General features: G+C 39.0%; 1 protein-coding gene across 7 annotated transcripts in view; it reads left to right on the forward strand.

Annotated features, from left to right (window-relative positions):
* enox2 (ecto-NOX disulfide-thiol exchanger 2) overlaps nt 1–23,661 on the forward strand; it is a 360,733-nt gene that overhangs the window by 252,683 nt on the left and 84,389 nt on the right. For all 7 annotated transcript variants that reach the window (XM_067457977.1, XM_067457978.1, XM_067457979.1 and 4 more), the window contains one exon: nt 9,785–9,916. In XM_067457977.1, the coding sequence (XP_067314078.1) occupies nt 9,785–9,916 (132 nt within the window). The remainder of the gene's footprint in view (nt 1–9,784; nt 9,917–23,661) is intronic.

Below are 23,661 nucleotides of genomic sequence, written 5' to 3' on the forward strand. Positions count from 1 at the left end.
TGCTCCATTGGGCTGTGATTATGGGGCGTATTTCAACCGAACAATGAAAGACATCAACTGGATAGACCTACAACCAATCAGAGCAAAGAAGCGACGCATTACGTTAGTTGTCAAATGTCAACAGAACTCAACTGCACTGTGTTGCCAAGTCTGCGGTTTTCCCACGGGTTGTTTTCCATGTCTACGGGTTGAAGCGATGTAATAGACCCATGAATGCGAATTTTAGTAGGCAACCTTGCCTAAATAACACACATTTTACCCCCCAAACACCATTTTTTTCCCAGAGAACCGGAATTGTCTATATTGAACTATATTGTCAATCTATAAGTTATTTCCCCCCCAAAAAAAAATTACTGACCCAAAACGTTTGAACGGTAGTATGTTACAAAAGCTTTCTATTTCAGATAAATACTGTTCTTGTGAACTTTCTATTCATCAAATAATCCTAAAAATATATATATAAAAAATACACAACTGCTTTCAAAATTGATAATAATCATAAATATTTCTTGAACAGCAAATCATAATATTAGAATGATTTCTGAAGAATCATGTGACACTGGAGAATGGAGTAATGATGCTCAAAATTCAGCTTTGCATCACAGGAATGAATGACATTTTATGATCTGTTCAAATAGAAAACAGTTATTTTACATTTTAATAATATTTCACAATATTTCAGCTCCCTTGTATTTTCAGTAATATAAATGCAGCCTTGGTGAGCAGAAGAGACTTTTAACACTGGTGCACATACGTAGTGTAGAGTGATAAAACACTGTAGTGTATATACTGTATACTGTGCATTTTACCTCATGCATTATACTAATTGGCTTCCAAACCAGTTGATTTCTGACCGTTAAGACAACACTTCAAGTCCTCTCTTACAGGTCACTTAAATCAGATGAGAACACCTCAGACATTCAGCGTCCATTCCATCATTCAATAGGAAAATCAAACGTGTTGAAAGTGTATTTACTCAAGTGATCGCATCCTCCTGCCTTCAGATATGGGTAATCCATAGATGTATGAATGCAGATTGCATTTAGTACAGCTCTTGAGACACATGAGCTCTCTTTTTGAAGGGTTTATCCCATTAAAAAAACACTTATCTCTTATCTTGTCCACAGTGGAACACCTTGTGTTTCGAAGAAACCTTCTTGGTGAATGTCTGTCTCAGAGCCCTGTAAAAGTGATCTATGGGATCAAATGGAGGGCTTCTCGGCTTGGCATATGACACTTGAAGTGTAAAGCAACAATCATTTGTTGTTAGTTGGCTTAACTTGTCTTTTCAAGGTGATCCAAAAGGCTGATTGAAATCGTGATGGTTTGGCATAATGAGGTAGGTTTGCAATTGTGCCGTGTCCCAGTAGACTTTCTGCTTTGAAAGATCTTTCCAAAGAGAACAAGTTTTGCTTATGAAGTGAAAAAGTAATCTACATGGCGTCTGAATGACAAAGATGCATAGGCGTTTGTGGAAGTTGTATTTTAGATCATATTCATTATATGATAGTAGTATCCTTTGATACAATAGTTGGCCGTTTACCATTTTCTTTGTGCTCAATAATGCAGTATGCAAATCAAAATATTACATTAAACCTCAAATTAACAGCTGTTTAGACAGCTCTTGTATTGGGATGATACACAATGACTTAATGTCAGATAATACTGCACATATGTTCACAATTGACAAGAGAACTAAATATGCATATGCACTGTTAAAAATACTAGTTAACTGCTACTACTGAAACTACTGATACTACTGATACTGCTGATACTACTACTGATACTACTACTGCTGATACTACTACTGATACTACTACTGATACTACTACTGATACTACTACTGATACTACTACTGATACTACTACTGCTGATACTACTACTGATACTACTACTGATACTACTACTGATACTACTACTGATACTACTACTGCTGATACTACTACTGATACTACTGCTGATACTACTACTGGTACTACTACTGATACTACTACTGATACTACTACTGATACTAATACTACTGATACTACTACTTATACTACTGATACTACTGATACTACTACTACTGATACTACTACTGATACTACTACTACTGATACTACTGATACTACTACTACTGATACTACTACTGATACTACTACTACTGATACTACTACTGCTGATACTATTACTGATACTACTACTGATACTACTACTACTGATACTACTACTGCTGATACTACTGCTGATACTACTACTGATACTACTACTGATACTACTACTGATACTACTACTGATACTACTGATACTACTACTGATACTACTACTGATACTACTACTGATACTACTACTGATACTACTACTACTGCTGATACTACTACTGATACTACTACTGATACTACTGATACTACTACTGATACTGCTACTACTGATACTACTACTACTGATACTACTACTACTGATACTGCTGATACTACTACTACTGATACTACTACTACTGATACTACTGATACTGCTGATACTACTACTACTGATACTACTACTACTGATACTACTACTACTGATACTGCTGATACTACTACTACTGATACTACTGATACTACTACTACTGATACTACTGATACTGCTGATACTACTACTACTACTACTACTACTACTACTACTACTACTACTGATACTACTACTACTACTACTACTGATACTACTACTACTACTACTACTACTACTGATACTACTACTACTACTACTACTACTACTACTGATACTACTGATACTACTACTACTACTGATACTACTGCTTCTGATGTTACTACTACTGATACTACTACTACTACTACTACTGATACTACTACTACTACTACTACTGATACTACTACTACTACTACTACTACTACTGATACTACTACTACTACTACTACTACTACTACTGATACTACTGATACTACTACTACTACTGATACTACTGCTTCTGATGTTACTACTACTGATACTACTACTACTACTGATACTACTGCTTCTGATGTTACTACTACTGATACTACTACAACTATTACTACTACAACTGATACTACTACTACTACTACCACTACTAATAATAATAATAATACAATGTTATTTTTTACCCCAGTGCACCCCATTAACTTTCATTGCACTGAATTAACAGAAAACAATGCACTGAGACATTTCTAAGTCATTCAGTTTTTAAAAAAATCATTAGGATGATTTAGGTTTGAATTTTTTTGGTGAACCATACCTTAAATGATCCAGGTAAAAATTAGTATTGTCTATGTATGAGGGCATGAATCCTCCATACTTCTCTTCATACTTCTCATCCTCCACAACTTCCTGGTAAAGTAGTCCCAGTTGCTTAAGAGCCAGTAATTGTCCGACTATCTCTTAAGACCTTGTAGATCGTAAAATAAATGTCTCTGAGTTTTTCTTGGCCTTCTGAGGGAGCTTTGGGCAGTGAGCCATGGACAGCTTTATTGAGAAAGTTTTGTGACCACATAGGGTAAAAGTTGTGTGTGCGTTCATGTTTTATATGAAGTGCTCTTGGTGGGGACTTCAGCCTTGAATGCACACAAACACATGAGGACTCATGTCACTGTAGGAACCTAAATTGAGGTCCAATGAGGAAACAACCTTATAAAGTGTGTGTGTGTGTGTGTGTGTGTGTGTGTGTGTGTGTGTGTGTGTGTGTGTGTGTGTGTGTGTGTGTGTGTGTGTGTGTGTGTGTGCGTGTGCGCGCGCAGAGAGACAGAACTATAGATGAAGAAAAACAGGCCAATGGGGGACACATTCCCCATCTGTCCCCTGTGACTTTCAAACTGCTTTTTTTCTAATTGCTCCCTCTCTCAGAAGTTTTAGAAAGGTGACTTAGAGACCCAGAGGACATTTAAACCAAAAGAGATTAAATGGACCCCTGGGAAGTCATTTCCTCTCAAAGTGGTTTTGTTAGGTCAGGACAATCTACTACAGTAAATATATACTATATAAGCCTCTCTGAAAATGGACAATGTGTGCTTTTTGGCTTCTGTTTTAAAAGCATAGCTACATATTTTCTAAATCATCTAATCCATTTGTTGTCTATCAACTTGTGAATCTTAAAAAAAGAGGAAGAAAAAAAACATTCTAGATGAACCAGTCAGTGTCACTAATTCTTGTTTGGCAACTAGTCATTAATCCTCACCTCATCTTATTATACGTATATATAGCCACATATAAAACAAATAGCATGCAGTTAAAGAAAGGTATAGGTATATTATTATTATTTATTTATATTTATTTATTTATTTATTTGTACTTTTTTATATAAAGTCATTTAGGTGGTTTTACTCTTTGGATGATTTTGCTGCGTCATCATTCTCATTTTCCTCTCCATCCTGGCAAGACAAATGGCCTCTTCAGGCTTGGCAGAGGAAGCGATTGGTCCAGCAAACATCCTGTGCTGTAATCTTTGAGTTATTGAGTAATCTTTGAAGCAATCTTAAAACTGCATTTTTGCTTGCCACTGAAAGAGCTTTTAATGAGTTCCAGTTCCTGACCAAACAAACTTCAGATCCACAGCTTGTTGACAAAAGTACGTATTTTCATTAGGAGGTAAAGTTTGGGCTTCGGATTCAGTCTTCTGAGGCATTGCATTATCCATAGTAATCCTAAACACTTACACAGTGTGATGCTTTGATTGCAGTGAGTTTACTCAGTGGATCAGGTTTTAGTAATGGTCCTCTGGCCTGCTGATTAGAGTGTGTGTGAGCGGTGCGGACTGGAAACGAATCAGGGAGAACAGTTCTGCGATTTCTGCCTGGAGCAAGTCTCACCATCCGCGTTCTCTTACTCTGTTACCGCACCGTCACAAGCATTACATGCATGTTAATGGGCCAAAATGCACAATTTCACTGTCCACGTGTTAATGGCATATTAGCTGTCAGAATGAAAGAGAGATTGTGAAATTGTGATGATTAGATTATTAAACAGACTTAAATAAATATTATTACTCTTTAAATGTAATTAATATTCAACAAGGATACCTTAAATGGATCAAAAGTCAGGGGGGGAGTCATTAATTACATAAATTTCATTTTTGTGTGAACTAACCCTTTAATTAAATGGCAGCCCATCCGCATTTAAAGGTAGTTCTGCAAGTGGTTCCAGTTCTCCAAATGTGTTTTGCAAAATAGCATAGAGGTGAATAAATATAAATTAATTATGAACAACAAAGCTGCACATGGATCAATACTGTTGCCATAGAGACTACTCATCTCAGAGAACAGCTGAAAGTTGTTGACATATAATTATGCTAATTCAGACATGACGTGACGTTATTTAAATGTTAAAAGATACCGTAAACCCCTGAGAGAAGAGTCGGGAAGGTCATTTTTTTTGTTTTCTGTTCTAAATTAATGTGCTCTTTTTTAGATGTTTGACAAAACCCCCTTTAATATCCCTCTGGATAACCGGAGAACTAATTATCGCTGCCGTTTTTCATTATTTTCTTTATAATAATTCCCTGACCAACCACAAAGACAATTTCTCAGTAGTTAGTGGAAATGATCTCCTCACATCCACGTGACTGCCGCCCACTCCATGCAGGAACCACATGTTCCCTCACACACACACACACACACGCATGCGCACACAGGCACACACACACACACACACACACACTGTAAGCCCAGTGGTCACACCTCAAATATGGGAACTTTCTGAACTCTATTTCTCTGTTTAGCGTTCATACTTTTGGTGAGCGATACTGAAGTTTATCAGACCTTTGGCAGCAGTTATGCCTTATAAAAATGGCAGTCTGTTTTCTCTGAAGTGTTTGTTATTTTCTAACGCACATTGGCACCTCTGCTGTGTTAATAGTACATAAATTGGTTTTCAGAAGAAAATCAGTGCCCAATTTATCATAAGAAAATATGTTTTATGGGTAAAACTGACAAAGACACCACATCTCGCCTCTCTCGACTCGGGTTCCAGTTCTCAGCTCAGACGTTTAAAACCCATATATTACTTATTTACATACAAAGTACCAGTAGATTAACACATTTAACCCCGAATGTGCTTTTTAGATAGTCCAATAAATCAAACTGGGTGATTTCCAAACTGTTCTCAATACTTTTTAAAACTGTTAGTGAAAGCAAAGCATGTCCCATTGCTTATTCAAAAAGGGTCTCCCCTGTGTTTCCTCACTGATACGTTTACATCTTTAAGCATAATGCAGTATACAGTACACTAGCATCCAAAGGTTTAGGTTCAGACTGGAGTAATGATGCACATATATGGTATTTAAAAATATTATAATATTTCTTAACATTACTCTTACTGTACAATATTAATTATAATTTATATGCTGATGATTTATAACTGTAAATTGTGATGGCTGTAAATTGCTCATTTAGTATGAGTGCTTTACTGAGATAAAGGGATAACTTGCAAGTAATTGTTTACAATTAAATGAGGATAAGTTTATGATGTTTGGGGGATCGAGGCGCGAAAGCTTCAGTTTCTGAGAGGGATACTGCAGGCTTGGTTCAGTGACATGAGAGAGGATAGAATGAGGGAGATGCGGCAAACCAGAATGAGCCCTTCAAATGTCAACTTGAGAGAGACTGAGAGAGAATAGCAGAACAATAAAGGAATAAGAGATTCATCGGCCTGCCAGGCTTTGCGAGCCCTGGCCCATACGTGTCTGAGTCCAGCGTACTAAAGGTATGTTCTGTTAGACACGTACACTAGGGGTTGAATGACTTCCGATTTTTTAAAGTCGACATTTATGTGATGGAAGTCGAGTCGACGTCGACTAGTTGCGGATGACGTCAATAAAGAACAAAGCTTGAACCTCGAGCTGAGACGCGAACACGGGTCTTCTTGTGCACAGGACAGCTATAGCATGGTTATAGCAGGTTACTGGTCCTACAAAACAGCTTCTTTGTCTTATGGTCATTATATTTCTCACAGATTTCTGCTCGTTCTGAATAAGATACAGATAAAGTAGCACAATAAAGATTACATGTATATGAATGCATTAGTGAGTGATTGCATGTGAATTCATTCTACCTGACAGCGGTAGATAGTCTCTACTAATAGTGAAGTTGTGAGTTTTAGTTATCAAGAAATATATGCTAGAACTTTTCAGTTTCTAAGCTATTTTATTGATAAATCACAGAACAGTGTTGACAATACATTTCTGGGCTACTGAATGGTTTTGAATGACGTGCGCGCGATCTCCGCGTGATGTGCGATCGGCTATGTGAGTGGCAAATGCAAACGCGCATCAGTTTAGCGAGATGATTAACTTACGTGTACAATAAGCCTGCATTCTCCTGATCAATTTTGAGCATCCAGATGGTATAATTAAACATGTCTTGTGGAGAGCTCTTGTAGTATGCATTTATTTGTCATTTTTAACTGTTAAAAACAGAGCCTGCCTGTCAGGAAATTGTTTATCCTGTTGCGCCCTCTATAGGTCAGCTACTAGTCGACATCAAGCTTAAAGCATCATGACAGAGCATTAAGGTCGACTAGTCGGTGCAACCCCTAACGTATACATAAGCAAAACGATCTATAACAATGCAGTACTATTACATATAAAAACACATTTTACTCACGTCGGTGTGTTGCACCATTCCTGTCAGATCCAAATCCAGCATCGACCGGAGATTTGTTTACAAACGATTCCGCAGTGAACTGAAGTGAACATGTCTTCCCCACATGAGCTGGAACTTCATTAAAAATAAAGTTCAACCACTCATTCCTCATTCCTAATATTAGGATCCAAAGGAAGCTAATGCAGCGACTGTGTTCTTCGACAAACAGGAATAGGGCAATATCTTAAATAGTTGTTGACCAGCTAGCACGAGCCCTCCATGAGTCGGCAGGCGGGGCTACTGAATTAGACACGCGGTAGAGTTGGTGTTTCGTCACGCACTGACTTCAGAATGAAGCTCAGGACCATTTTCTGGGCCTGGTGTCTATAAAAGCTTTTCTTTGACTAACAAGGACGTTTTCTGCTCTGAAACTTACAGGTTAATCTTATATTACCATGACCTTTTATATATCAAAAGCTCAAGGGAAAGTTGATTCCTCAATTCATCACCCCTTTAAAGCCCCACTTGGCTACTTTTGCTCTCGGGGTCCCCCTACAGTTTGGAAAAAATAATGTCCTCAACTACTGTCGTAAGATCTGTAATCCTACAACAGGGGATGCCATCGCGCGTGCATTTGTTGACATGACAACCCTGATAGCCCTGAACTAGTGATGCGTCGGTCGTCTCATAACCCGCGGACCCCGTATGTCTATTTAATGGTCGCGGGTGCGCGGCGGGTTGTAAAAATATATACAGTGGTGCGGTGCGGGCCAAATAACTTCATAAAAGTGGCGCCGCGGGTCAGTGCAGCGCTAACAGGTCGCCTGAACACTGCAAGAGGAGTTCAGAGTTCTTCTGGCGGCGCGTGTGAAATGTCTTCATCCCAGGTAACGTTACAGTCAGTGGCATATGCTTCAGCATGTCATATGAATATAATTTCATGGGTTTTATTTTTTTCAAACGCCAAATAATCACGATGCTTACGTTTACAAGCCAGCGTCATTATAGTAGTCTATTGGTTACCGTTTTACAGAATCTATATGATACTTCAGTTCAATGTTTGAGTGGTAGGTAATCACCGTAACAAGCATGACAGCATCGGTCGGGCACGCCTCCTCCAGCTCACGCCGACGAGCAAACCCTGGTCACATGCTGATCCTCGTCCTGCCTTTAATCCCATCACTTTTTTGTTTCCTCTTATTGCTTTCCTCCAACAAAACCTATTCTTTCTTATTTGTCTCTGCTGCTTCGGACATGACTATATTATCCGACGAACAAAGTTGGGCTCGCACGTCCGAATTTAAGGAAGTGTGGGTGTTGGTGGAAGTGACGTATATGCCGTAAAGCAGTCGAATTTTGTAGTTCTTTTTGTTCTCGGGTTACTACCCGAAACCCGAAGTTTAAAAGTACGATTAAAAACGATACAGACCCCATCAGGCTATGGCAGACGTGTCATTCAACCTATTGTAAGTCGATTTATCATCACAAGAGTCTTAAAAAATATATTTTGAAGGTTGAAAAGTTACCTAGTGCTGCTTTAATAATAATGACATCATCTAATGACAAGAACCGTCCCGCGTTCTGGTTTGAGGCATAGTGGAGATCATGCCTTTTCTGTTGTGGCTGCGGCATTTTGTAATGTGTTTCCGTTCTCTATAAAATCCTCATCAAACATGGACGTTTTTACAAGCGACCTGAAGACATTATTTTACCAAGCTTTCAGCATTTGATTAGGTCTAAGAAATGCGAGTGATTATTTGTGTGATTTATGCTGGTTGTACGTTATTGTTGCTATCTTATTTTATCATTTTTAGCATTGTGTTATTTATGGACAGCACTTTATTCCTTTCTAATGGTTTTTTGACTGTATTTTTGATCATCATCACAGACTTGTTAGAACTTAAAATAAATAAATAAAAAGAAATGATCACAAACATGACCAGTGTTCCACGTGACCACAAACAACCTCATCCCTAAAAGGTCTTTGCAGGAATTATAATTACGGTCTTCTTTGGAGATTCGAACGTGTTCCTCTTCAACATTTTAATATTTGTCCTTTGGGTCTTTCAGAAGAGACAAACACTTTTAAATATAGGCTAATTTCTCTCTCTCTCTCTCTCTCTCTCTCTCTCTCTCTCTCTCTCTCTCTCTCTCTCTCTCTCTCTCTCTCTCTCTCTCTCTCTCTCTCTCTCTCTCTCTCTCTCTCTCTCTCACAGAGGGGCTCCGAAATATTGCCATGGACTCCAACTCTTTAGCGATGCCCATGTCGGACCCTAATGCTTGGGCGACTGCAATGAACAACCTCGGAATGGCCCCCATGAGCATGCCTGGCCAACCTATCATGCCAGGTAAGCCTTGACTTATCAGCCTAGCCAATGCTAACTTTACAATATATATACACTGTATATAGTGAGGAAAATAAGTATTTGAACACCCTGCTATTTTGTTGCAAGTTGTACCAATTAGACATCATGGAGGTGTCTGTGAGAGAGATTTTTTTTTCCTCACAATGTATGATTTTTATAAACTATTCATTTGTATTATACAGCAGCAAATAAATATTTGAACACCTGAGAAAATGGTACAGTAGCCTTTGTTTGCAATTACAGAAATCAAATGTTTCCTGTAGTTTTACACCAGGTTTGCACACACTGCAGGAGGGATTTTGGCCCACTCCTCTGCACAGATCTTCTCTAGATCAGTCAGGTCGCTGAGAAACACGGAGTTTAAGCTCCCTCTAAAGATTCTCTATTTGGTTTAGGTCTGGAGACTGGCTAGGCCACGCCAGAACCTTGATATGCTTCTTACAGAGCCGCTCCTTAGTTATCCCGGCTGTGTGCTTCGGGCCATTGTCATGTTGGAAGACCCAGCCTCGACCCATCTTCAATGCTCTAACTGAGGGAAGGAGGTTGTTCCCCAAAATCTCGCAATACATGGCCCCAGTCATACTTATTAGAATCATATATTGTGATTTCTGGATTCTTTAAAAAAATTATGTCTCTCACTGTGGACATGCACCTACGAGGACAATTTCAGACCCCTCCATGATTTCTAAGTGGGAGAACTTACAAAATAGCAGGGTGTTCAAATACTTATTTTCCTCACTGTGTGTGTATATATATATATATATATATATATATATATATATATATATATATATATATATATATATATATATATATATATATATATATATATATATAAAATATACAACACTGACGTGTACTGCCATGGAAACTGCAGTGTCATTATTTGAATCACTTGACACTTTGTTTCACACCAGTCTGTTATTTTTGTGTCATGGATTTCAGTTGTACTCACCCCATAATCATCATAAAAATTGATCTATGGGCTGGTTGTATTATGTGTCGTTCAGACAGAGCAATCTAAGTGACCTGTCTTGGGATAAAATAAGCATCAGTGTTGACCAGACTTTAGATTTATAGTGCAAAAGATATAGTTAAAGGTTTAATTTGATGGATGTTTGCTAGCCTACCTCCCACTGCTGCAGTATTAACCAGAGACTGAGCCTGATGCATCCTGTGGGCCTCTCTGCCTGATCAGAAGCAGAGCGCTCAACTGAGTCAGCAAGAGTGTTAAAGTCCCAGTGTGAAAACTTCAAACACATTCCCACAGTGCCGTCAGAGTGGCCAATTAGTTTCAGGGCTTTTTCATCTCATTGGTTAGTCGGCTGCACAGTGCGAAGGAATGGCTGTGTGACGCTCGGAGCAGAGGCTGCGTTATGCCAGCTGGATGGAGACGCAGAACATCTCAGCCGGTGCGCATGATTCACTTAAACCCACACATCCACAGCGCTCATCTCAGAACTCATTTCTCTTTTGCACTGCGCTGTTTATTAGTCGGAACGCAAAAGGTGAGGAGTCCCAAAAATGGCATTGAAGCGTCTGTTTAATTCCAAGGAGATTAGAATAAAATCCAACTGCAGGATGGATGGATTTTCATTACGATGAAATGAAAACAGTGGTGGGTCATCCGACAGGCAGCAAACGTCTAATTTTTGTTCTTTCTCCGATATCATTCAAAGTGATGGGCTGCATTCATCAGTAAACACAGCGGTTGCAATAAATAGGGGAATATGTCTGTTTCTCCTCGGGTTTTAGAATGGATCCTCAGTGGAGTTTGGTAAATCACCTCCTTCGTCTTATTTAAAGTCACATTCGCAGCAGCGCGGTTGCAGATATATATGCACGGGCGTACCCTGCTATAGGCGTATGTTTCAAATGAAGTGGGCCGTGGGGACGCTCGAGCCACCTACACTATTTTCCTATCAAATTTCATTTGCACTGTTTACGTCGCCGCCACCCGAACGTCTCGGGCTTCCATTTGCGAGATCACCACCCAAAAGCAAATTATGGAGTTTGCCTAGCGGTTTATAGACTGTCATTCGGAGGAGAGAAATGCTGATGGCAGTTTTATGTCAGAAAGACTATGGAGCCTTGATCTGTGAGCCATGCAATGAGCTGGAATGAAACGGCTCTTAGTGCTGTTAATGTGCCCTGGCTCCCAGGAGCTCGTTCCCCCAGTACTGTGGGTCTTTTATTCTAATCAGTCCCACCGTGGGGAATTCTGGGAGCCTTTTTGCCTCCCCTCGCTTCCTGCCTGGCAGAGACTCGAAGAATACAGATGAAGGCCTTGAATCAGGGCGTCACAGCGGGTCACTTCTGCCACATATGCGTAAGGACATTTCTCGTTTTCGTGTCCCGTTTTCTTTCCTTGCTAATCATTGATTCCTTAGGCTGCTTAGCAGGAAATAATATATGCAGCCGTTGATCTGCAGCTTTCTGCTGACCCCTCCTTTCCACCGTGCTGCAGGGAGAAGCTGGGTCTGCGTGATGTTATTATGACCCGCTATGTTCAGTAGGCATTGGCTCAGGCTGTGTTTTGATTGGAGGTAGAGGGAAGAGGCAGTACTGTCTGCCTCGAGTCTTACCTCATTAATCACACAGTGGGAGCAGCTGTTGCCTCCAACATCCTAACAGTCTCCAAAACTAAAACTCTCCACAAACTCCACTCCGTTCCTGTACTTTGCTGCCTCAGCATGTTGTGTGGAGTCATATGTTTATGAACGTGACACCGAGTAGTCCATTCAGCCAAACCTCTAATCAATCCCGCCTCCATTACGCTCAGCTGATAGCATTATCAACAGAGAGATAAAGTGTTGCTGAGTCCCAAATTCGCCTATTTATACTACGACCTAAAACTATGTACTCTTTTTGTGAAGAAAAAGTACATACTTTTGAGTGTGTGGCAGAAAAGTATGCAAGCTTTGAGACACAGCACTTCATCATCTGTAACCGACTTTGACGCTTTGTTACGTGCATCCTGTCGCTGTTTAAACTGCCCTGTCAGTCATCATCACATGATGATCACATGGTTTAATTTCCTACTGTAGCTAAGAGATTTAATGCAAAAGCTGTCCTCATGTGTCCACACACGACAACAGAACAAACAAAATGCACAAATCTTGTTTATATTGATATCTTACTAAAAAAGGCTAGTCCATTGGTGTACTATGTAGCTTTAATAACATCACTTGGATCACTTGTAATTTCTGGGAAAAGTAATTCACAGCAATAAGCAGTTGCCTAATATAAGTAAAAAGTTCTCAAATAATGAATTAGTCAAGTAAACAGTCAGTAATAAAATAAGGACCAATAAACAAATTATAGGAGGACAAATAAGATTTTTTATATTTTTTTGTGATTTGTAAAAAAAATGTTTTATTATTTTGCAGTGAAATGACAAATTATGCAGGATCGCAAAAAAAATGCAACATTTTTGCAGATTTTGCATTGTATTCAGCGATCGCGGAGTCACGAAAAACTGGAGGGACTGAATATAATGTGGATAACACTAAATAAATATATTTTAGTCAGGTTAAATACTGATACTTGATCACTCAATCCTGTTTATCTAAACCTCTCTACTTAACCGTCCGACTCGCACATCCGGCATGTTTGTGGTTTTTTAAAGGGGGGAGTTTCAGTCAATCTCATGTCAATCTTGAGTACCTATAGAGTAGTATTGCATCCTTCATATCTCCGAAAAGTCTTTAGTTTTATTATATTTATAAAAGAAACCTTAGCAGTAGCAAGCAAAACGGGTTTTGTACGTCAGATAGTGTATAGAAAAACAATGGAGTAGCGCATTTGAATGACGAAGCACGCTTTGTGAGAAAGTCCCCTAGGTTTATGTTTGGGTGGTTTTACAATAAACAGACACCTACAGTGGTTAGCTAAACAAATGTATTTAAACACACACCATCAATCGCATGCTCCATTGATAAATTAACTATACGCGATCGTGTCGTTTACTGTTGTTTACTTACTCGACGATAGCCAGCAACAGACATTTGAAGCAGTTTTACTCACCGCCTGCTTCCAAAGCAGGACCGAACCTTTATCGCTGGGACCGCTCCGTCAAAAACACACTTCTTTGGTAACATTGTTCATTTTGTGAAGTCCTGTGACAGCAGTGACCGTGGAGATCCACTTTTGCGACACGATTGAAGCGTGATGTTGTGATGTTGTTCTCATCATTTCTGCGTTCAAATCGGTTCAAATGCAGCGCTGCCTTTCCGTAATGCTATGCGGGCGTATTAAAGTTGCTTGACGTCACACGTAGGAATAAAGTGGAGCGCGGGGCGACAGAAGTGTTGCTCTGAGGAGTGGATCTGCAGCTGAGAGAGTGTTTATGGGCGTGCATTTCCTCTCTCGCTTTGGTCACTTGCACGTGCACCCTTCCAGGAGAAGAGCCCGTACGGCCCATACAAGGACCTTCCGACCTGTTGATGTTAAGTGGACCCATGAACAAAAAAACTCTCCAAAACTTGTGAGAAACCGGAAGGAGTATTTTTGACACAGAAATACTCCATCAAACGTCCAACATTAGTTTTTGAAACTTTGTCTATGTTTAGGATGGGAATCCAAGTCTTTAACAGTGTAAAAAGCTCAGTATGCATGAAACAGCATTTCATGTTGTCGTTGCATGTCTCCGCAAGCAGCACACAGTGGGGTTCATTACTGAATTAATCTGCGTCTAATTGTTTGAGTGAATGATACAGTCACTTGCTTCATAAATACAGTCTTCACTTCATTTCTGAAGGAATTAATCATATAGGGAAAAAATAAAAAATTCAGTGGTTTGACACCACCTACTAGCAGTTAGTTTAGATTTTTAAAAATTTCATTTAAAAAAAAATAGTTTAATATTTCACTATTTGAAAATGTATTTTAATACGTTTATCTTGTAGTAGTATGTATGCAGTGGTAAATGGATCTAAATGCCACTTTAGATGTGACTTTTGATTGATGAAAGATTGATTTTGTTTCATGTGACTATAAATCAAGAGCCTATAGTGTCTTAATTTATTAATTTATTTATCAAAATTGATCAAATGTAAGAATTTGACATAATAGATTAAAGTAAAAATGCTCCTGGAAATCAATTAAATGTGCCGAATATTGCCTCAGGTAATGTGTCACCTCACCGGTGTGAATTAACCACCAACAGAATATGAAGAAAATGAAACACCACAAACACAGAATAGTGCCACAAACACACTCTGCAAAATATCATCAAATTATTGTTACTGGCAATATTTTTTGTCAGCATTGCTCACTCCTAGTGAATATTCAGTATATCGCTCAGTTCTTGTAACTATAATGTATTCTGGACAAGTACACTGTACTGTGTGTTTTCACTTGGCTGCAGTCTGGCTTGCACTTTACTGTGATTAATAATTCAGAATCTCTGACCAGCTGTTCTCGGGTGGAGGAATAGTAGCTTCAGTCCTCTCATGCCGCGGATCATGTGAGGTATTGGAGATGTTGGTATTCCCGAGATGGCTGGGCTTTCGTAAGTAATAAGAATCTTTGCGATGTTGATGATTGCGTTACAGCAGACTAAGAACATGTAACCTTTTCCACGTCTGTGACCTTCCATTTACAGGAATGTAGTGTGCACACTCTCACTCAGTGGCGTAGCTCCATTTCCTAGCGTTTGTGTACCAGAGTCTCCTGTGCCTTTGTAAACATCTTCCTCCATGTCCACTGTTATTCTAAGAGTTTATTATTTAGCATTTTCCTCAGCTTCTGCTGTTGAAGATCTCACCTCATGTGGACCTCTGGGCTGAGTCAAGTATATCTGCTTTCGACTCTTCATTCATCTTTATAAATAATACTTCTCCTATGAATGCATCAAAGAGATATGTGTTATTGCTCTTTTGGGGGGGTCCACAGGCCATAACCACAGCATATTTTTATGCCGCTCTATATTTCCACTCTCCTTAGGCAGGGAATGTGGGTCTGCTCTGTGATACATAATGCTTGTGCAGCTCCACGGGATTCACGGGAGCTTGTATTATGATCAGTATCATCAGGAAAGACAGCTAATTGGAACAATCTCCAGCTGAGCTCTGGCTCTTTTATGAGCATGATTTAAAGCCACATTTACATTTCCCACACATAACAGTCACATCTGTATATCAATCTAGTCTGTCTGTCTGTCTGTCTGTCTGTCTGTCTTTATATCTCTATATCTGTCTGTCTGTCTGTCTGTCTGTCTATCTGTCTGTCTGTCTGTCTGTCTGTCTGTCTATCTATCTATCTATCTATCTATCTATCTATCTATCTATCTATCTATCTATGTCTGTCTGTCTGTCTAAAACGTCTGTCACCTTACATTACACACATTTCACCTGTATATGTAGGGCAATTGCATGTTTATTTTCTCATTTTACATTGCATTGCAGAGCCCATATTGATAACTGACTGCTTGCTTCTTGATAAATATATAAATACATACAGATGTTCTTTGCAGCATGCTCCAGCTGTATGCTTTTTAATGGGAACCCATGCTTTAGACATTCACTGATCTTGACCTATCAATGTATGGGCTGTTTAATATGCATCCTACAGCTCCTGTTTCAAAGTTGTCAGTCAATAACCACTAGTCTGCAGTAGTCATGGGGGAATCAATGTCCTCTGCTGCTGAAATGAGACCACTATTTTTCAATGTCTGAATAGAAGGCATCTGAAATAACTTAGAGAGTATTTAGATTTAGCAGTAGTGATAATGTAGTGATTTATTTCAGTCAAAATGTACTTGAATATAACATAACATTTAGTCAATATGACCCTTACTCCATATTTAGCTTTTGTCTGCCATTCTCATTCCTTCTTATCAAGGCCCTCTAATACTTTTCAGACCCATTTCCTGAGGCCGGGACACACCAACACAGCCGTTTTTGATCCTCGGTTGGGTTTGTTTTTTGGTGTGTTCCACACAGTGTTAATTTTGCCAGTAAATTTTGATTTAGTTTTAGTCATAGTCTTTTGACTAAAATACTGTTTAGTTTTAGTCATATTTTAGTCACTTGAATTGTTTTAGTTTTACTAAATATCATACGATTTTAGTTGACTAAATCTACAGTTGATTTAGCCAACAAAAATCGAAGGAGTTTAGTTAAATTGTAATGTATAAGCAACATTTAATCATTACATAGCCGACCATTACGAATACATGCCAGAACTCTCATTTTGGCAAAATGTTGTATGATTTTGACCATTCAAGCACAAAAATTCACTAATTCAAGCTTGAAGCATACTTTTTTCCCAAGGAGCACGTATGCCCCTAAATCGAAAAATTAAGGAAAATAATGACAAACATTATTCATTCAAGGAATTAACACACACCGTTGGCTCTAGTCGGAAGCCCTCTGTGTTTTTGGGGTCGTTCAGCATGTTAAATTGGTGTCGGGCCATCGGTGAGAGAGAGAACTCTGATTGGCTGTTCAGCTCAGCTGAGTGCACGAGAATAAAAGCGAAAATGATGAAAGCAAGCAAAGTCAAGAAGGTACAGGGCTACAGGCACAAGGCTGTTATAATTTCACATCATCTTCCCGAATGCACGAATATATTCATAACAACCTGAGCCGACTGGAATGAAGAAAGTGATCAATGGGATTGATAATACTGTACATCTGCAGCCCTAGTTTCGGTTTCCTTTTTGAATGACGGAAATAGACTATCACACAGGCACAGAACGAATGCGCTATCTGACAGTCTCCTTTAGTCCTTTTGGTGTGTTCAAGCGCAGCTTTTTGTCCGAGACGCAGCCGATGAGAAGTGCCAACACTGTCTATTGTCGTTCTTTGATATCGGCTTGGTGTGTCCCAGGCTTTAATGTAACTGTTGTAACTTTTATTATACTTTCACTTTAACACGGTTCTTGACAAAAGGCATTGTTTGACTGTGATCTTGTGGTACAAATATAACAAATGCATTGTTTTTAAATGTGTGAGCTGCTTTATTCATATCTGGTGTGTTTTTTGTTTTTTTTTGGAGACATCTGTCCCTTCCCAATGTCAGAGAAATTAGGAAAATGATTGTTATTCAGGCTAACATCTGTCTGTTCATGCAGATCTTTGCACTGCTCTGGCTCTCTGCTCAAGATTTAGTGGGGAAAATGAAATCCGGCCGCTACATTCCCTGCTGGTGTCAGGGGTGAAAAGCGGTGTGAAACAACAGATCTTCAGTTGCAGATTTCCCACAAAGACCTGCTGACTTATTCCACTGGGAGATGGTTTGCATGCCTCATTTGAGAATAGCCAACATGCCTCATGGGGTCTAGCTGTGTCATTCTTTAGCGTTGCTGCTGAGGGGGACGTTTACAGAGGAAGGCAGAGAGCGCAGACCCCTCCCCTCCACCAGGCAGCGGTCGCCAACAGCTCTCCGCTGTTAAATGCCAGCCTGATTTTTTTGACTCTCTTGCTCTTTTGATTGATGGCTGCCTTTTAATGCAGCTGCCCAAAGCGAAACTAAGTTTTAGAAGTGTTGCATATATTATTATTATTAGGAATATCCAACACACATTCCAGTACAGCATCAATATTTAAAGTGTTCAAAGTAATCCTACAATAAATAATTGAAATGCTGTTCTTGCGTTTTGCCATGGATTTTGTTTGGTTGATATTGTCTTTCTCTTGCATAATTTGAGAAGATAATCACGGTTAAATATTCAGCAGAATCACTACACTACACACAAGTACATTGTTCATTTCAAACCTGTATGTCATTCCTTCTTTTGTGGAACAAAAACACACATTGAAATCAGCAACGCTGATAACCTTTATTTTTTATTTGTTTTCTTATTTTTACATTTTAATCTGGACTAAACTTACCAGCTGAGAAAAGATATCTAGATATTGGTTGAAAATGTTTTTATTATTTGTTTTTATTCTTTATAGTTGTGTTCTTTTACACCTCAATCAGTTTATATTGCATTTGTAATTGTATTGTCCTTTAATAAGGTTATTTGACAAAGAAAAACATATTATATGATGTCATTAACTCTTTCCCCGCCAGCATTTAAAAAAAAAGTTGCCAGCCACCGACAGAAGCCACCACAAAAATTGAATAGCCCATAGAATATTTTGTTTTATTAATATCTGAGCATGCAATATTTCAAAAGAAAGAGCTGACCCTCTTCTTTTAAACAAACAAACAAAACAAAAAAAAAGCTTCTTGCATACATTGAATATGGGTAAGTTTCATAAAAAATCTTAGCCTGACAAGCCAGATGTTTGGTCTGGAAACTCACCATAGACAGGGCTCAATCCGAGGGGCGAGATAAACGTTGGTCTTTCAAACTCCCTCTGCACGTAATAGGATAGCGCTACCACCCTCATTGGCTCATTGATGCACGTGGGGAGCAAAGGCTGGTCAAACAGACGAGTTACTGTAGCTCAAACTGCTCAAGAAGTTAATGCTGGTTCTGATAGAAAGGTGTCAGAATACACAGTGTATCACAGTTTGTTGAGTATGGGGCTGCATATCCACAGACCAGTCAGGATGCCCATGCTGGCCCCTGTCCACTGCCGAAAGCTCCAACAGTGGGTATGTGAGCTAGCCTGACAAGCCAGACCCACATCAAGATGTTTGGTCTGGAAACTCACCATAGATAGGGCTCAGTCCGAGGGGCGGGATAAACGGTTGTCTTTCAAACTCCCTCTGCATGCGATAGGACCAACCAGAGCAACGAAGGTGAAACAGAGCTAGTTTATAGATTAAACATTCGCTGTATCTGGTCAGTAAAACTCTAACACATCTTCCCTTTTTAAGAATGACTTCAGTGCCGTTCTTTGTTCTTTTCTCAGAGAAAAGCTTAACTCCAAGTCTTCCAGAGTCGCGGTCAAAGCTGATTCGAAAGACCTCCGTTCGCCAGTTTCTGTGTTTACTAGTAGCACGCAAACGCAACTCTGCCGTCATTATGTTAAGCCCCGCCCACCGACTCTATACACGATGTGATTGGCCCGACCAGAGTTTGGCGTTTACAGCTCAGAAGGGTATTGAGAGTTGCTAGATGACACTCGCGGCAAATTAGATTTTCTGCCGCTAGGGTGCGTCTAGATTTCTAGGCTAAAAAAATCACGTTTTTGTGAAAGACCAGATTCCAGATCACCTTCAGAGCGATGATCAAACACAGATGGAGTAGATCGAGTCCATCAACACCTCTAATGCTTCACAGTCCTGTAGCTCGTCCTCGGTCCACATTTCATTCAGGAACATTAGATAGTTTTGATTCATATGCTCTTTAATGATGATCACGTTATTTGATTGAGCGCCCCCTAGCGTCTAACAGTGAAAGCACTAGGGTTGTAACGGTATGAGATTTTCACGGTATGATAATCGTCTGAGAAAATATCACAGTTTTACGGTATTTAAAATTGTTTAGCTCTGTTTGTTATAATTATAATCATCAGCTACAATGACCCATCAATAAATGAAAACAGATTTTTTAAAAATATTTAACATATGGTTTATTATATCACACTTTTTTATGAAAAATTGGAGAGAAAAAAACTTATGAAAGTATGATTCTACCTTTTTTTTTGGAGGGGGATTAAAAAAATAAAAATAAAAATCCCCCATTTGAACAAAATAAGGAATGCTATTTCTCTTTAGATTACTTTAATATTTTTGGAGTTTTTAATATTTTGATATTGTAATAATTTCAGTTACTCTCTAAATTAATGTAGAAACAATTTAAAGACAGCATATTTTAAGTGTTGTAATGGCATCGTTTTATGAAGGCCAGTCTCTATGAAACAATGATGCTACATTACAGTATAAATGAAAGCTACCAAATTTCAACATTTATTAGGTTTTTAAAAAACATTTAATTTAAGTGAACTTAAAAACAATCTTTAAATAAACTCATTATTAAAAAAAGTTATATTTACTGGTGGCCTTCCCTGTTATCAAACAGCTTTTTTAACTGCATAAATAATAAGTGAAATACAGATTAATCATCTTTTCTCTGTTCTCGTTATTTATCTGTTCATCAATGCTGCGGTCCCTTTAAAATCGGCCACCTCGGAACATGACGAGGATCTGACGCGCACGCACATCTCATTTTCTCACGTTCATTTAAGACGTTATTTAACTATTTTAAGACTGCTATTATGAAAATACTCAACAAAACTGACATCTTGGCAGCATTCCCTGTGTTGTTGTTTTTGTTTGTTCAAGAGTGAAAGAGAACTCTGTGTTTCTGCATGAGACTGGCGCAACTAGGTCTCTGAATCTGATTGAGACGTAGCCACAAAGTCAGGACATCGACCATCGACATACAGCGCCTTCTCTTCTGTCTTTTTGTGTGTGTGTGTGTGTGTGTGTGTGTGTGTGTGTGTGTGTGTGTGTGTGTGTGTGTGTGTGTGTGTGTGTCAGGACATCGATATAGAGCGCGTTCTCTTCTGTCTTGTTATGTGTGTCGTGTGTGGACATTATGACTGGATTTCCACACTCGGGATTCAACTAGTATCATGGAAATAAAATGGCCTTAAGTTACAAACAGAACATATTTAGGTTAATCTACACGGATGGTGTTCACGAATATGGGAGAACATGTTTGAAGTATTTTCTGCTTTTGCTCTTCATGCAAACTGGATAACCATATTCAAGGACAACCCCCCGCGTTCATTTTTTGATTACCCAAAGTATTCCCATACTGCAGATTGTAACTTTTTTTGGGTCAGGGGATATATAACACATTATGTCTTGCATAAACACATTTCAAAGAGCAAGGGATATACCCTTTCCCATGATTTCCCCCCTTTTAGTCAAGCTTATCTATTTAAAAGGTACTGTACATCTTCTCATTTAAGATACTACTCCATGTCGGAGTCTCTAAAGTTGTTAGTTTTCTTCTGGAGTAGTTGTTAACAGAGCTGAGACAAGAAAACATGGGCTTTTTCCCCCACATCTCTTATTCCTCAGGCTTGGGAAAATCCTTCCTTTGGCTTTGCTCTGAGAACAAATGTAAATAATCTCTGTTAAGCGTTGCTGCCCTAGGATATTCCCTTGCCTTTCCTCAATCTAAACCTGATCCTGATGTATAGAGGATCCGGGAAACGGTGTGTATTTGATCAATCTACCTTTGATTAAACTAGGTCAGTTTCTAAACAAACGTATCGCTTTATTTATCGGGAGAGACCGTTTGTTTGTTTGGATCATCTGTCTTATAGGTGCCATGAATAAATATCTTTTTCAGCTCTAATTTTTTTAACAGGCTGCCTTTCCTGGAGAACAGGCCTGTAATTTTTCAGCCTACTTAATGCGCTGCGTGCCAGCCGAGAGCAGGTTCCATAATTCATCAGTCCAGTTCCTATTACCTCAGTGCCAGAGCATGTGCAGCCCTGCACCTGCTGCCGTGAGGCACATTAAAGACCTTAACAGAGGGCCACGTCCATCCCACCTAACACAGAACCATCACACATTACTCTTAAACTGTTAAGAAAGATGGGCTAGCAGTATCCGAGTCCGGTTTCCCACACTCCAGACTTCACATTGTGTAATGTCTTTGCTGCCGACCTTTGATAAACCAATTCAACCATTCTAATAAGCCAAAACAACTTTAGATGAACATGATCATATTCGTGTTACTGAAAGGTTTATTTGATCGGCACCCACTACAGTAAAAGCATGAATTTGCATTTTCTTCAGCCTGAGGCTTATTCAGTTTACATTTAGGGTCCTATTTTAACGATCTGAAACGCAAGTGTCAAAGCGCAAAGCACAAGTAACTTTGTGGGCGGGTCTCGGCGTTGTTGCTATTTTTTCGGCGGGATAAATGGCTCTTGCGCCCGGCGCAAATCTAAAATGGGTTGGTCTGAAGTAGCTTCATTATTCATAGGTGTGGTTTGGGCGTAACGTGAATAAACCAATCAGAGCGTCATCCAACATTCCCTTTAAAAGCAGGTGCGCAAGTTCCATTATGGACTGCTATTATTATGGCGTATTTACCAGGCGCACGCCAGGAGCGGTTCACAGCCGACGTGACTGATGTTCTTGTAAAAGCAGCCCTAACGAAACAAAAATATATTGCAGTATATTGGAAAATTTCATGCAATACATTAGGCAATATTTTTCAATATATTGCAATATATTGAAAGCGGCAATCATTTGTATATTTTGCAATAGGCTATATTACATGAATATATAATATATTTTATAATACCATCAATATATTATTTCATATATTTACAATATATTAAAATATATTTCAAGTAATATATTGGTAAATATATTTTCCTTTTGTAAGGGAGTGAAAGACAGAGAAGTTGTGTTGTATGGGGATGGGAGAAACCCACCCAAAATAGCGTCGGTTAAACAGTTTTTTCAGTTTTTCAGTCGATTTTTTTTCCTGGTTCTTGACGGACAAACCAATTTGTCAGATGTCCTTATATTACATATATGTCTTGCCACTATTGGGCAAACAGGTCTGATCCTTAATTATTACAATTAGCCTGAATAATTTGTAAGCTAGATTTATGCCTATTTTTTTCACATCTTCGTGGCACACCACAATGTGTTAATATTTGTTTAGTGTAACAATTTATGATTTGCAAAAATAACTGTTGCATCTGTGTAGATTACATGAGCAAAGTGTATGCGCGTTGTGCACGCTATACATTATGGTCAAGCATGCGCCCTTAAAATAGCATAATGAACAACGCGCAACGCGCCACTGACTTTAGACTAGGTTTTTTCTGGTCAGTGGCGCAATTGTT

Source organism: Pseudorasbora parva, chromosome 11 (genome assembly GCF_024679245.1).
Source record: "Pseudorasbora parva isolate DD20220531a chromosome 11, ASM2467924v1, whole genome shotgun sequence".
NCBI lineage: Eukaryota > Metazoa > Chordata > Actinopteri > Cypriniformes > Gobionidae > Pseudorasbora > Pseudorasbora parva.